Source organism: Echiichthys vipera (genome assembly GCF_963691815.1).
Source record: "Echiichthys vipera genome assembly, chromosome: 10".
In the NCBI taxonomy this organism is placed as follows: Eukaryota; Metazoa; Chordata; class Actinopteri; order Perciformes; family Trachinidae; genus Echiichthys; species Echiichthys vipera.
Genome location: NC_139835.1, coordinates 30,541,925 through 30,556,270, shown reverse-complemented (window position 1 = coordinate 30,556,270; position 14,346 = coordinate 30,541,925). Strand labels below are relative to the sequence as shown.

General features: G+C 47.5%; 1 protein-coding gene across 2 annotated transcripts in view; it reads left to right on the top strand.

Annotated features, from left to right (window-relative positions):
- The window catches only part of LOC310952938 (SH3 domain-binding protein 4), a 37,934-nt gene extending 29,798 nt beyond the window's left edge, over positions 1-8,136 (top strand). For both annotated transcript variants that reach the window (XM_083921781.1, XM_083921782.1), the window contains exons 4-5: positions 5,080-5,268; positions 6,102-8,136. In XM_083921781.1, the coding sequence (XP_083777907.1) occupies positions 5,080-5,268; positions 6,102-6,326 (414 nt within the window). In that variant the 3' untranslated portion in view covers positions 6,327-8,136. The remainder of the gene's footprint in view (positions 1-5,079; positions 5,269-6,101) is intronic.
- Positions 8,137-14,346: the final 6,210 nt, after the last annotated feature.

The following is a 14,346-nucleotide window of genomic DNA, read 5'->3' as shown; positions in this document are numbered from 1 at the left end:
ACGGTTAAGTTTAGTCTCTAAAGGTGACGGTTAAGTTTAGTCTCTAAAGGAGACGGTTAAGTTTAGTCTCTAAAGGTGACGGTTAAGTTTAGTCTCTAAAGGAGACGGTTAAGTTTAGTCTCTAAAGGTGACTGTTAAGTTTAGTCTCTAAAGGAGACGGTTAAGTTTAGTCTCTAAAGGAGACGGTTAAGTTTAGTCTCTAAAGGTGACTGTTAAGTTTAGTCTCTAAAGGAGACGGTTAAGTTTAGTCTCTAAAGGTGACGGTTAAGTTTAGTCTCTAAAGGAGACGGTTAAGTTTAGTCTCTAAAGGTGACGGTTAAGTTTAGTCTCTAAAGGAGACGGTTAAGTTTAGTCTCTAAAGGTGACGGTTAAGTTTAGTCTAAAGGAGACAGTTAAGTTTAGTCTCTAAAGTTGACGGTTAAGTTTAGTCTCTAAAGGAGACGGTTAAGTTTAGTCTCTAAAGGAGACGGTTAAGTTTAGTCTCTAAAGGTGACTGTTAAGTTTAGTCTCTAAAGGTGACGGTTAAGTTTAGTCTCTAAAGGTGACGGTTAAGTTTAGTCACTAAAGGAGACGGTTAAGTTTAGTCTCTAAAGGTGACTGTTAAGTTTAGTCTCTAAAGGAGACGGTTAAGTTTAGTCTCTAAAGGTGACTGTTAAGTTTAGTCTCTAAAGGAGACGGTTAAGTTTAGTCTCTAAAGGTGACGGTTAAGTTTAGTCTCTAAAGGTGACGGTTAAGTTTAGTCTAAAGGAGACGGTTAAGTTTAGTCTCTAAAGTTGACGGTTAAGTTTAGTCTCTAAAGGAGACGGTTAAGTTTAGTCTCTAAAGGAGACGGTTAAGTTTAGTCTCTAAAGGTGACTGTTAAGTTTAGTCTCTAAAGGTGACGGTTAAGTTTAGTCTCTAAAGGTGACGGTTAAGTTTAGTCACTAAAGGAGACGGTTAAGTTTAGTCTCTAAAGGTGACTGTTAAGTTTAGTCTCTAAAGGAGACGGTTAAGTTTAGTCTCTAAAGGAGACGGTTAAGTTTAGTCTCTAAAGGTGACTGTTAAGTTTAGTCTCTAAAGGTGACGGTTAAGTTTAGTCTCTAAAGGTGACGGTTAAGTTTAGTCACTAAAGGAGACGGTTAAGTTTAGTCTCTAAAGGTGACGGTTAAGTTTAGTCTCTAAAGGAGACGGTTAAGTTTAGTCTCTAAAGGTGAGGGTTAAGTTTAGTCTCTAAAGGTGACTGTTAAGTTTAGTCTCTAAAGGTGACGGTTAAGTTTAGTCTCTAAAGGAGACGGTTAAGTTTAGTATAAAGGTGACGGTTAAGTTTAGTCTCTAAAGGTGACGGTTAAGTTTAGTATAAAGGTAAGGGTTAAGTTTAGTCTCTACAGGTGACGGTTAAGTTAAGTCTCTAAAGGTGACGGTTAAGTTTAGTATAAAGGTGAGGGTTAAGTTTAGTCTCTACAGGTGACGGTTAAGTTTAGTCTCTAAAGGTGACGGTTAAGTTAAGTCTCTAAAGGTGACGGTTAAGTTAAGTCTCTAAAGGTGACGGTTAAGTTTAGTCTCTAAAGGAGACGGTTAAGTTTAGTCTCTAAAGGTGAGGGTTAAGTTTAGTCTCTAAAGGAGACGGTTAAGTTTAGTCTCTAAAGGTGACGGTTAAGTTTAGTCTCTAAAGGTGACGGTTAAGTTTAGTCTAAAGGAGACGGTTAAGTTTAGTCTCTAAAGTTGACGGTTAAGTTTAGTCTCTAAAGGAGACGGTTAAGTTTAGTCTCTAAAGGAGACGGTTAAGTTTAGTCTCTAAAGGTGAGGGTTAAGTTTAGTCTCTAAAGGTGACTGTTAAGTTTAGTCTCTAAAGGTGACGGTTAAGTTTAGTCTCTAAAGGTGACGGTTAAGTTTAGTCACTAAAGGAGACGGTTAAGTTTAGTCTCTAAAGGTGACGGTTAAGTTTAGTCTCTAAAGGAGACGGTTAAGTTTAGTCTCTAAAGGTGACGGTTAAGTTTAGTCTCTAAAGGTGACTGTTAAGTTTAGTCTCTAAAGGTGACGGTTAAGTTTAGTCTCTAAAGGAGACGGTTAAGTTTAGTATAAAGGTGACGGTTAAGTTTAGTCTCTAAAGGTGACGGTTAAGTTTAGTATAAAGGTGAGGGTTAAGTTTAGTCTCTAAAGGTGACGGTTAAGTTTAGTCTCTAAAGGTGACGGTTAAGTTTAGTCTCTACAGGTGACGGTTAAGTTAAGTCTCTAAAGGTGACGGTTAAGTTTAGTATAAAGGTGAGGGTTAAGTTTAGTCTCTACAGGTGACGGTTAAGTTTAGTCTCTAAAGGTGACGGTTAAGTTAAGTCTCTAAAGGTGACGGTTAAGTTAAGTCTCCAAAGGTGACGGTTAAGTTTAGTCTCTAAAGGTGACGGTTAAGTTTAGTCTCTAAAGGTGAGGGTTAAGTTTTTTCTCCAAAGGTGACGGTTAAGTTGAGTCTCTAAAGGTGACGGTTAAGTTTAGACGACGTCTTTAAAGGAGTGGGATCACGGTGTCTTCACCCTGCACTGAGACAGGAAGTGAACCCTTTTACTTTGGCGGGGGTTTCCTGTGGTTGTTATACAGGAAACAGGTGACCGCCTCTTCCCGAGAACGAGACGCCGGCGTCACAATAAAGACGGATCCGTCCAGAAGTGTCCACCGACGTGATTGGCTGGCAGCTCAGCGTCTGATTGGTCCAGAGCCGTTATCTCACCCCCCTCTGCATTCCTCACCCCCCCCCCCCCCACATCCTGTCCTCACACACATTCCTCTGTGTGTGTGTGTGTGTGTGTGTGTGTGTGTGTGTGTGTGTGTGTGTGTGTGTGTGTGTGTGTGTGTGTGTGTGTGTGTGTGTGTGTGTGTGTGTGTGTGTGTGTGTGTGTGTGTGTGTGTGTGTGTGTGTGTGTGTGTGTGTGTGTGTGTGTGTGTGTGTGTGTCTGTGTCTGTGTGTGTGTGTGTGTGTCTGTGTGTCTGTGTGTCTGTGTGTGTGTGTGTGTGTGTGTGTCTGTGTCTGTGTCTGTGTCTGTGTCTGTGTGTGTCTGTGTGTGTGTCTGTGTCTGTGTCTGTGTCTGTGTGTCTGTGTGTGTGTCTGTGTGTGTGTCTGTGTGTGTGTGTGTGTGTGTGTGTGTGGACTTTAAACTTTAAACTGAACTGGTTCTTTATATGGAAAATGTTTCTGGTGCAGTTTAATATTTTTAATTTATTTTATCTTATGTTTGTTTTTATATTTTGTGAAACAATAATAATAATAATTATTATTATTTATTATATTATTTTAAATACCATTATTATTGTTATCATTATTATTACCATTATTATAGTTACACATGCAGACGCACACATGCACACTCGCACACACACAAACACGCACGCACACACACAAACAAACGCAAAGACACGCACACACACACACGCAAATGTTGCAGTCATACGGCTCGTAAACATCAGATTCAACATAAACAGCGCGTGAAAAACACACAGAGCTGAGATTTGTGGGGGATTGAACCGTGTGCACGTGTCCTCTCTCTCTCTCCGTAGGTCTGTGCACGTTAGCGACAGTAACACTCACGCCCTGTGTCCTCTCTCTCTCTCCGTAGGTCTGTGCACGTTAGCGACAGTAACACTCGACTCACGCCGTGTGTCCTCTCTCTCTCTCCGTAGGTCTGTGCACGTTAGCGACAGTAACACTCACGCCGTGTGTCCTCTCTCTCTCTCCGTAGGTCTGTGCACGTTAGCGACAGTAACACTCACGCCCTGTGTCCTCTCTCTCTCTCCGTAGGTCTGTGCACGTTAGCGACAGTAACACTCACGCCTCGTGTCCTCTCTCTCTCTCCGTAGGTCTGTGCACGTTAGCGACAGTAACACTCACGCCTCGTGTCCTCTCTCTCTCTCCGTAGGTCTGTGCACGTTAGCGACAGTAACACTCACGCCTCGTGTCCTCTCTCTCTCTCCGTAGGTCCGTGCACGTTAGCGACAGTAACACTCACGCCGTGTGTCCTCTCTCTCTCTCCGTAGGTCTGTGCACGTTAGCGACAGTAACACTCACGCCTCGTGTCCTCTCCCTCTCTCCGTAGGTCTGTGCACGTTAGCGACAGTAACACTCGCCTCACGCCTCGTGTCCTCTCTCTCTCTCCGTAGGTCTGTGCACGTTAGCGACAGTAACACTCACGCCTCGTGTCCTCTCTCTCTCTCTCTCCGTAGGTCTGTGCACGTTAGCGACAGTAACACTCACGCCGTGTGTCCTCTCTCTCTCTCCGTAGGTCTGTGCACGTTAGCGACAGTAACACTCGACTCACGCCGTGTGTCCTCTCTCTCTCTCCGTAGGTCTGTGCACGTTAGCGACAGTAACACTCACGCCTCGTGTCCTCTCTCTCTCTCCGTAGGTCTGTGCACGTTAGCGACCGTAACACTCACGCCTCGTGTCCTCTCTCTCTCTCCGTAGGCGCGTGCACGTTAGCGACAGTAACACTCACGCCTCGTGTCCTCTCTCTCTCTCCGTAGGCGCGTGCACGTTAGCGACAGTAACACTCACGCCTCGTGTCCTCTCTCTCTCTCCGTAGGTCTGTGCACGTTAGCGACAGTAACACTCACGCCCCGTGTCCTCTCTCTCTCTCCGTAGGTCTGTGCACGTTAGCGACAGTAACACTCACGCCGTGTGTCCTCTCTCTCTCTCCGTAGGTCTGTGCACGTTAGCGACAGTAACACTCACGCCGTGTGTCCTCTCTCTCTCTCCGTAGGTCTGTGCACGTTAGCGACAGTAACACTCACGCCTCGTGTCCTCTCTCTCTCTCCGTAGGTCTGTGCACGTTAGCGACAGTAACACTCACGCCTCGTGTCCTCTCTCTCTCTCTCTCCGTAGGTCTGTGCACGTTAGCGACAGTTACACTCACGCCGTGTGTCCTCTCTCTCTCTCCGTAGGTCTGTGCACGTTAGCGACAGTAACACTCACGCCTCGTGTCCTCTCTCTCTCTCCGTAGGTCTGTGCACGTTAGCGACAGTAACACTCACGCCTTGTGTCCTCTCTCTCTCTCCGTAGGTCTGTGCACGTTAGCGACAGTAACACTCACGCCTCGTGTCCTCTCTCTCTCTCCGTAGGCGCTGTTGAAGATGGACTGTCAGGGTCTGGTGGCCCGGCTGGTCATGGACTTTGTCCTCCTGACCACGGCGGTGGAGGTGGCCGGGCGCTGGAGGGAGCTGGCCGAGCGGCTCGTCAAGGTTTCACGCCAGCAGATGGACGCTTACGAGGCGCCGCATCGCGACAAGAGCGGGGTGGTGGACAGTGAGGTTTGTGCCGCTTTAACCGGGGTTCGATTCTGGGGACGTTCGTTCACTTCAGGGGTCAGGAGGCCGCAGATACCGTAGACGAGACGTTTTTTCAACTGTTAACGGAGAAATCCAGGAGAGATGCTAACTGCCGGACGTGGCTAACAGTGATTAGCTCGGGGCAGCACGGTGAAGGCATTCAAAGGTCTTTTTTAACCACTAATGCTGCTGAAAATAACAGCAAACCTCTGTAGCAGCATGAGAAGAGTCCCTACACACACAACAAAGCATCATCAGCGTAGTTAGTGAAGCCAGAGTTTATTAAAGAGTGTTTTAAAGACTTACCTACTGGCCCCTGTACCAGCTCCTCTCATAGTAAAGTCCATTACAGTGGAAGGAGCCCATTGGTGCTTTGTTTTGTGTGTAGGGACTCTTCTCATGCTGCTGCAGAGGTTTGCTGTTATTTTCAGCAGCATTAGTGGTTAAAAAAGACCTTTGAATGCCTTCACCGTGCTGCCCCGAGCTAATCACTGTTAGCCACGTCAAGCTGTTAGCGACTCTCCTGGATTTCTCTGTTAACAGTTGTTACAGGAAATTGTCTTTATGGTTTATTTGATGTTCGTAAGGGACGGGATGATTTTACGCTGGAATTTCACAAATATTGCCCGTCATTGCTGATTATTTTCGTTACTTCAGTTAAACTAAAATCAGATTTGGCGTCAAAGCGAAAAGCAGAAGCACCTGTACAAAACAAATGACGGGTAATAAAACATCATGAACCTCCGTGTCGGGCAAACGCCCTGAGGGTCACCGCCTCTCTATCTCTCTCTCTCTCTCTCTCTCTCTGTCCTCAGGCCATGTGGAAGCCGGCGTACGACTTCCTGGTGACGTGGGCGGCTCAGATCGGCGACAGCTACAGGGACGTGATCCAGGAGCTGCACATGGGCTTGGACAAGATGAAGAACCCCATCACCAAACGCTGGAAGCACCTGACCGGCACGCTCATCCTGGTCAACTGCCTGGACGCCCTGCGGAGCTCCGCCTTCTGCCCCGCCGCTCAGGACGACTACGCCATCTGAGCCCTCCCCCCGTCACGACTGCGTGTTAACCCATGTCGTTGTTCCCCCGCGCCGACTGAAATGCTGCATCATCAGCCGACCTCTCCCGCTCTGAAGCCACTCCCGCTGTCGCGTTCCCGCGGCGCCGCCTTCAGCTCCCCGCGCCCAGGCGGGACGCCGCCGCTGTGCACCGCACGGCGCTCGCAGTATTCACAAAGACTCCTTTAATACTTCCTGTGTATTTTTGTACTCTTGTTATGACACAGCGTCTTTTTTAAAGCAACACTTTGGTTAAAAACTGTGGATCCACGACACTTTCAGAGAGCCGCCGCCTCGTCACGCATCGTCACATCTCCTCTATTTATTGGTACTCTCCGTCTCCAGGTTCCCTCCCTGCGGTCCGGATCATTTCACACGTCCCAACGCATCCCGATCTTGCACGCCGTGCTTGAACCGAAGCGCTCCCCACCAGTGCCAACACACTCAGCCAGTTATTGAGTCATCGTGTGACAGAAAGTGACTCAACAGATGAAATAATCCCGTTTCTTTTCTCGTTCGTTGAGTGTTTGAAACCTTTTCCACTGTTTTCTAATCTGGTGTCGGAGCTCGAACCTTTAAGCTCCTGCGGCCCACCCACTCTCTTCTTCTGGTGCGTTTAAAAGCGTCTCACCGCCGCTCGTACAGGAGAGAAACATCATGTCCCTGTGTGTGTGTGTGTGTGTGTGTGTGTGTGTGTGTGTGTGTGTGTGTGTGTGTGTGTGTGTGTGTGTGTGTGTGTGTGTGTGTGTGTGTGTGTGTGTGTGTGTGTGTGTGTGTGTGTGTGTGTGTGTGTGTGTGTGTGACCTCTGGACGCTAAGTGCGCTCCTTTACCCACTTCTCCTCCGGTAAACTGGACAAACATTCACCAACTCTTTGATTTCATCCCTATAACGCAGATCCTCGCTCTGCAGTGACGTAACACATCCGTGTGCCTGACTAACGTTGGCCGTTGCTGGAGGTTTCCAGACCGTTAACGTAAAAAAGGGGAAATCAGGACGGATTACAGCGGGTTTGGAATTACCGCCACTTTGCATTTGCATTCGTTGATAGTTTTTTTCCTGCGTTATTTACAGACAGGCGTCCACAGAAGTCTAAAATTGAGACTCGTAACATTTGTTTTTCCTCATTGTGTCATTTTTATGATGTAAACTGAGGGAACAAACGACGTATCTGCTCCAAATATCGGCTCAAGAAAATCTGCGGTCCGTATCCGTCACCGTCTGAAGCTGATGAAACAAAACCCCTAAAGAATCCACATCTGTCGACCCCTAATTCACAGTGTGTAGATCAGACTACAGGACCATAAACCATGTTAATAATAATTACCAATATTCCAAATGTAGACCATAACTTTTAAGACAAGTCTTTGGGAACGAGGCCTCCTCTAATGAACTCTGAGATCATTGGCACTAACTCTTCTTATCGCTCCATGAGTCCGTTAAAAAGATGCTTTTCCTCCCTGTTTTAATGAATCTGTCTCTCTGTGAGAACACAAACGCTCCAGAAGAAGAGAGTCTGAGCTGAGCTGAACCTGTTGATCATGTGTGTGATGGCTTCAGAGCGTTCAGCCTTCCCCTCCGCACAAGAACCGACCCATAGCCGCTCCCTCTCTCCACCCTCTGCCGTCTCTTTGCGTCTCTTCTGAACCAAAACTTGCCAAATATCGAGCGGCGCTCTGCACAGACTGTCCCCCCTGGAGCCCGCTGTTGTGACCACGCTGTCCGTCAAAGCTTCTGTTCTGTCTCAGTGCTGCAAACTGTAAACATGTGGTGAGTTAAAGCTTCCTGTGACTGCGTACTTTAGTGGAAAAGACTCTGAATAAAATGTAAATATTTGTACAAAGCATTTGTCGGGTTTCCTTCAGTGGAGCCGGGGCGACAGGCCGCCGTGGTCGCGTGTTATCGGATAGGATGTGGGTCCTTTGTGTTGAAAGGAGCCAGTTGAGGTGGTTCAGGATCATCTGGTAAGGATGAACCCTGGGCGCCTCCCTAGGGAGGTGTTCCAGGCACGTCCAGCTGGCAGGAGGCCTCGGGGAAGACCCAGGACCAGGTGGAGAGATTAGATCTCCACACTGGCCTGGGAACGCCTCAGGATCCCCCAGTTAGAGCTGGTTAATGTGGCCCGGGAAAGGGAAGTTTGGGGTCCCCTGCTGGAGCTGCTGCCCCCGAGACCTGATCCAGGATCAGAGGCTGAAGATGAGCGAGTGAGTGAAAATGAGCTTTGTCTTCATCAAAACTGATTGTGGAAAACCACATCAAACAAAATCACGCTCTGCCGAAAGTCGTGTTTGTGTCATTCGGCGTATTTCAGCAGATCTCCAGTGCTCCGTTACCCTCGGGGGCTTCTGCCACGGAGACGCCGTTCATCTGAACACGGCGCTCATCACATGACCACGACACACACCTGCATTCAAATCAGCGAAATATCTCTTTAAATATGTTTGTGTGGAAATTTAAGGTCTTTGTTTCTGAACCTGGTGATAAAACGCGCCCAAAAGAAAAGGTAATGAGTCGCGTTTCCATCAGCTTTGGATGAATAAACTCGTCTGCGGCGTGGTTTGGTCAGAAGTTGGCGCTGTGGGCTCCACGCCGCCCAAACCCTCCAGGAAACCGTAGAAGAAGTAGAAGTTTGAAACAGGAAACGCAAACATTTGAATTGTTCTTTCACGTTTGTTTCCATGTTTCCTTCTGTCTGGAGACAAAGACACGTTATGAGAACACGCAGATCACGTGAGTCAAACCTTCACTACTTCATTTAACGTGAACTCTTTTCACACAAAGATGAGAAACGTTTCTCCTGCTTCAAACTGTGAGCGGACGCCGCTGTGGGGGTCAGAGGGGAGCGGGGAAGACCTGCTTCTGAAATCATAACTGGGAGGATTTCTCCACTCTCTCCCTGCTGCGTGTGTCACTGCGCCTGCCTGTTAAAGCCAGCAGACCTTAATTAAATACACAGAAAAAAAAGAGCCTAAAGGAGTGGAATCAAACACGGCAGCGCTTGAGCCGACGTGCTTCAGATCTCAGCCTGGGGAGCTGGTAATGAGCTCCCCCAGGGTGACGGCGCTCCGTACTGGGCCTTTATAATCCGGGATCATCTGCACAAAGAGGACTTTCCACTGTCACATCCAGCTCGCTGCTACTGTCACTACCCTCACATGAGTTACTCCTCTCACAACAAAAGGAATCTTAAACATCCCACTTGCTAATGATGCCGTAACACAGAGCAGCGGATTATGGTTTAAGCCCGGTAAACCTGCACGTCTCAGGGCCTCAGAACGGAAAACCCGATAATCTCCCTGTCGTGAGTCACCGCCGCCGCACATGCCGAACATTTCTCTACAGGATAAAGTCTCCGTGTTTCTGCTCCCGCTCACTCTACGCTGGATTTCCGTCCCTGTTTCTGAATGAGTCCCTTTGTGGAGGCCGAGCGTGCACGAACACACACACACGCTGCACACGAGAGTCCTGCACCGACACCGAGGAACCGCGAACCCTGAGAAAAAGGGACGAACACAAACTGTCCGAGAGACTTATTGTGTAAAACATCCAGCTGGGAGGAGGCCTCGGGGAAGACCCAGGACCAGGTGGAGAGATTAGATCTCCACACTGGCCTGGGAACGCCTCAGGATCCCCCAGTTAGAGCTGGTTAATGTGGCCCGGGAAAGGGAAGTTTGGGGTCCCCTGCTGGAGCTGCTGCCCCCGAGACCTGGGGCCTGTTTCACAAAGCAGGTTTAGTGAAAACTCTGAGTATGTTAACCCTGAAATGAGGGAAACTCTGAGTTTTCCGTTTCACAAAGGGAGGTAACTCAAACCAGAGACAGAGGGGTAACTCTAGCCTGTTTCACAAAGGGAGGTAACTTAAACTCTCGGTCAGTTACCATGGTAACATGCTCTCTGAAACTAACCTGGTCGGGACCAGGTTTTTCTCAGAAAACCTTGAGTTTCTCTCTGTCTCCGCCCTCTTTCAGCCACACACGGTGTTTCATTTCCTCATTCATTCAGTCAGCGGGCGAGTTTTGGCGAAGTATAGTTCTGCTATAGTTCCGTCTGTTTTTTCAGAAAATCACTGCAAACATCAGACATTAGAAGTTATATGAGGTGGTGACTATTTCACTACCATGGCGTGTCCTTCTGATAACAATCCCGTGGATGAAGCTGCAGCATTACTGCACAGATAATTATATATTCGTCGGGAGATGATTATCAGACTATTGATTATAGATGTTCTTGCATTTCCAGGCAATTCTCTGTTTGAGCGGTACCGTTTCATGTCACAGCAGATATTCTGTGTTGCGCTGCGTTTTTTTGCAAACGGGAGTTTTTGTATACAACGTATAAAAGTCATTCAGTAGGCCTACATTAGAAGTTATATTAGGTGGTGAATATTTACACTACCATGGCGTGTCATATTGATAACGATCCCGTGAATGAAGGTGACGCATTTCGCAAAGAGAATTAAATATTGGTCGGGAGATGATTATCAGACCGCGCATAGACGTCCTTAATATACTGCAGCCATAATTACAAAATGAATGAAATGGATCTTTTGAGCAAGTTGAATGTATTTGACTCAGCGTTTCTAAATATAATTCCAGCTTTTCTTGCAATTCATAGGTTCAAAAGTGTGTGCTTTTAGTTGGGTTACCGGTATACCGGTTAACTACTCCTATACTGTATAGCCTTCTGATCCAGAATATCACCTATAATGCGAGGGGGCTGAATACGGCACAACACCGTTTCATGTAACAGTCCATCTCATCCCTCCTTACATTTCCAACATTAACAACCAGTAATGCTCTCATATCACAGCAGATATTGTGTGTTGCGCTGCGTTTTTTTTGCAAATGGGAGTTTTTTATACAACATTGATATGTTGTATAAAAAACAGCCACTTACGGTAATATTTACTTTACGATGTAAAATGAGGCGTCACCATGAGACTGTGCTGAGGTTTTACCTGTTTGAAAAATGTTTTTATGTTTCATCTTAAGCTGCGCTTCTCCCCCGCGGGGTTGCACTTAAATGAAATAAATTAATAGGCTCCCACTCATGCAGTTCCCCCTGTGATATTACTGTGATTGCAACTGGACTACATTTAAACTTATGCACTGACCCGAGCCGCAATGTCCTCCCGCACCGTCTCCCTCTCTTTTGCTGCTGCAGCGGTGTAAACCTGCTTAAACTCACCGTATGAGCGCATTAATATTTCCAATTCCAGTTGTAGCGTAGCCCTTCGCTTCCCCGTTGCCATGGTGACTCGTCGAATCAGGGCTCCATTGATGCTGTCTTTTTTTACTTGTGGTGCACGCGCTTAACTCCAGGTCAAACTACTCTGAGTTGATCAACCTAACGCAAATCAGCTGTTCTGGAACCGAAAACTCAGAGTTTCCTATCTCAGAGTAGATCAACTCAGAGTTCCGGGTTAGACTCAGAGTTTTTTGAACCTGCTTTGTGAAACAGGCCCCTGACCCCGGATAAGAGGCTGAAGATGAGATGAGATGAGATGAGATCAGTGTACAGGCCGTCCTCACCCGCTGTTCCTCCATAAATCAGGTGACGTAGTAGGAAAGGGAGTCCGACCCTGGGGTTAGCATTGCTCCGGTTCCCTCGACCGTAAAGGATTTTGGATTATCGCACAAAATAAAGTTCACGCCGCACGTTTTGTTTAGCAGGTTAATCTTCAGAAATGAACTCCCACCATCTCCAGGAGCGACACACTGATGTTCTCATTCACTGTGTGTAAATGTAACCGTGGTTGTGCACGCGGCCGGGCTAAAGGGGCTCCAGCTAACGCACAGTTGCATCTCCGCCTGAGCGTTTGCATCGATTTTCAGGCTCCGGACTAAACTTTTTTCACCAGGAGCAGCTTAGAAGGTAAACCGACAGCCCCGTCACGGTCATGACAATATTAAACAAATGCCACACGTTCAGAATAAGGGGTGAGATGAGACGATACACGATACTGAGTCCAAGAGAACGAGACGAGATTTGAACACTATTTTAAAGTCTCAGTGTTTTCATCACAGGGTTGATTTCACAGAGAGCTGTGGAGCTGCAGGAGTCTGTGCACAGCGCTTGTGGTTGCAGTGGTGTCGCCTACGGTACTCACAGAGGTAAAGTATGAAGCCCTGGAGACTCTTTGCAGTTGTTTTGCATTTATTTTCAGTCGTTTTCTTTTTTGATCTGTTTGTTTTGTGTCTTTGTGGACGTCATTTTAGTCATTTTACATGTTCTTGTGATTGTTTTGCATCAGTTTCTGGTCTTTGTGGTTATTTTTCTCAGCCTAACGTCACCTTTTGTTGCCTTAACATAACTGTTGCGTTCCACTTCCAGGTGATAGTTTCACAACGTTAAACAGGACGTCATATTTCATAAGATTTACAAAGTTTGTGCAGAAGTTTTCGTCAGATATACAAACCTGTCGATGGAGATTCAAGAAGCTTTATTTATTTATCCCGAGGGGAATGATTGTGCAACAGTTTCAACACAAAGATGGGAAATGGTCAGAGTAACGATAAGCATAAAAACATACCCTGGGCGCCTCCCTAGGGAGGTGTTCCAGGCACGTCCAGCTGGGAGGAGGCCTCGGGGAAGACCCAGGACCAGGTGGAGAGATTAGATCTCCACACTGGCCTGGGAACGCCTCAGGATCCCCCAGTTAGAGCTGGTTAATGTGGCCCGGGAAAGGGAAGTTTGGGGTCCCCTGCTGGAGCTGCTGCCCCCGAGACCTGATCCAGGATCAGAGGCTGAAGATGAGATGAGATGAAATTGAACGTGCCCTGTCAAAGACGAATTTCTGTTCTTGTGACGGACAATAAAGTTTTTCTTATCTCATAAAAATAAAGCAAACAAGGTTTCCCTTCATCTGAAGTCAGGAGCCCAAACCACAAACGAACTTTTACCACTGAAGTTTTTAACGCAACCATCAGGAAACGCCTCAAAACCAACGTTCTGCTCGACAGCTTCGTCCAAACTGATCGACTCTCTTCCCGCTGAATGTGAACAAAGGACCCGTTTGTCCTCTGACACCATGATTGTGGTGTGTTTTTCACACGGAGCGGCGTCTCGTCGTCTCGTCGTCTCGACCTAAATGTCCGTTTAACTGCGTTTGAGATTGCCTCAGAAGCTTCGACGTCCCCGGCAGCTGAAGAGCAGCTCGCTGTAATTTGAGCCGCTTTTATCATTGTGCTGTCATTTCCACGGCGACAGCTATCAGCCGCTCCGAGGGAAAGGTCAGCGCGTGGATGAACCACTCAGCCGGGAGCCGTCTGCTTCTCTTTTCAAGCATCACTCTCTCGTCTGCTGTTGGAGGTTTAATGGGTTTTGGTAATATCCCGTCTCATCTCAAGTTTAACCGCGTTGATGCCGTCTGGACTGAACAGCGGTGCTCCGGTTCATGCTGTGACCTTTCCCAGTGATTCACTTGTTCAGGATTTAAAGCTGCACTGATCTGTGTGTGTGTACAAACACTGACTGTGAGACGGGTCGATCATCGTCAGGGTGCAGACGACGGACCCTGAAAGCCGTGACAGAGACATTTTGGGAGATCTCTGGAAAAATCTTGAACTTGTTTCGTCCAGAATTCAAATTACAAGCGTCATGAACACATATAGGGCGACACGGTGCTGTGGTGGTTAGCCCTGTCGCCTCACAGCGAGAGGGTTCCTGGCTTGAATCCCGGCTGGGGCCCTTCTGTGTGGAGTTTGCATGTTGTCCCCGTGTCTGCGTGGGTTTTCTCCGGGTTCTCCGGTTTCCTCCCACAGTCCAAAGACGTGCAGGTGTTGGGTTCATTGATGACTCTAAATCACCCGTAGGTGTGAATGGTTGTCTGTCTCTGTTCGTCTCTATGTGTCCTGTGATAGACTGGCGTCCTGTCCAGGGTGGACCCCGCCTCACGCCCAATGTCAGCTGGGATCGGCTCCAGCCCCCTGCGACCCCGACAGGGACAAGGGGTTAAAGATGAATGAATGAACAAATATAACCTCGTCGTTTACGTGCAGTTT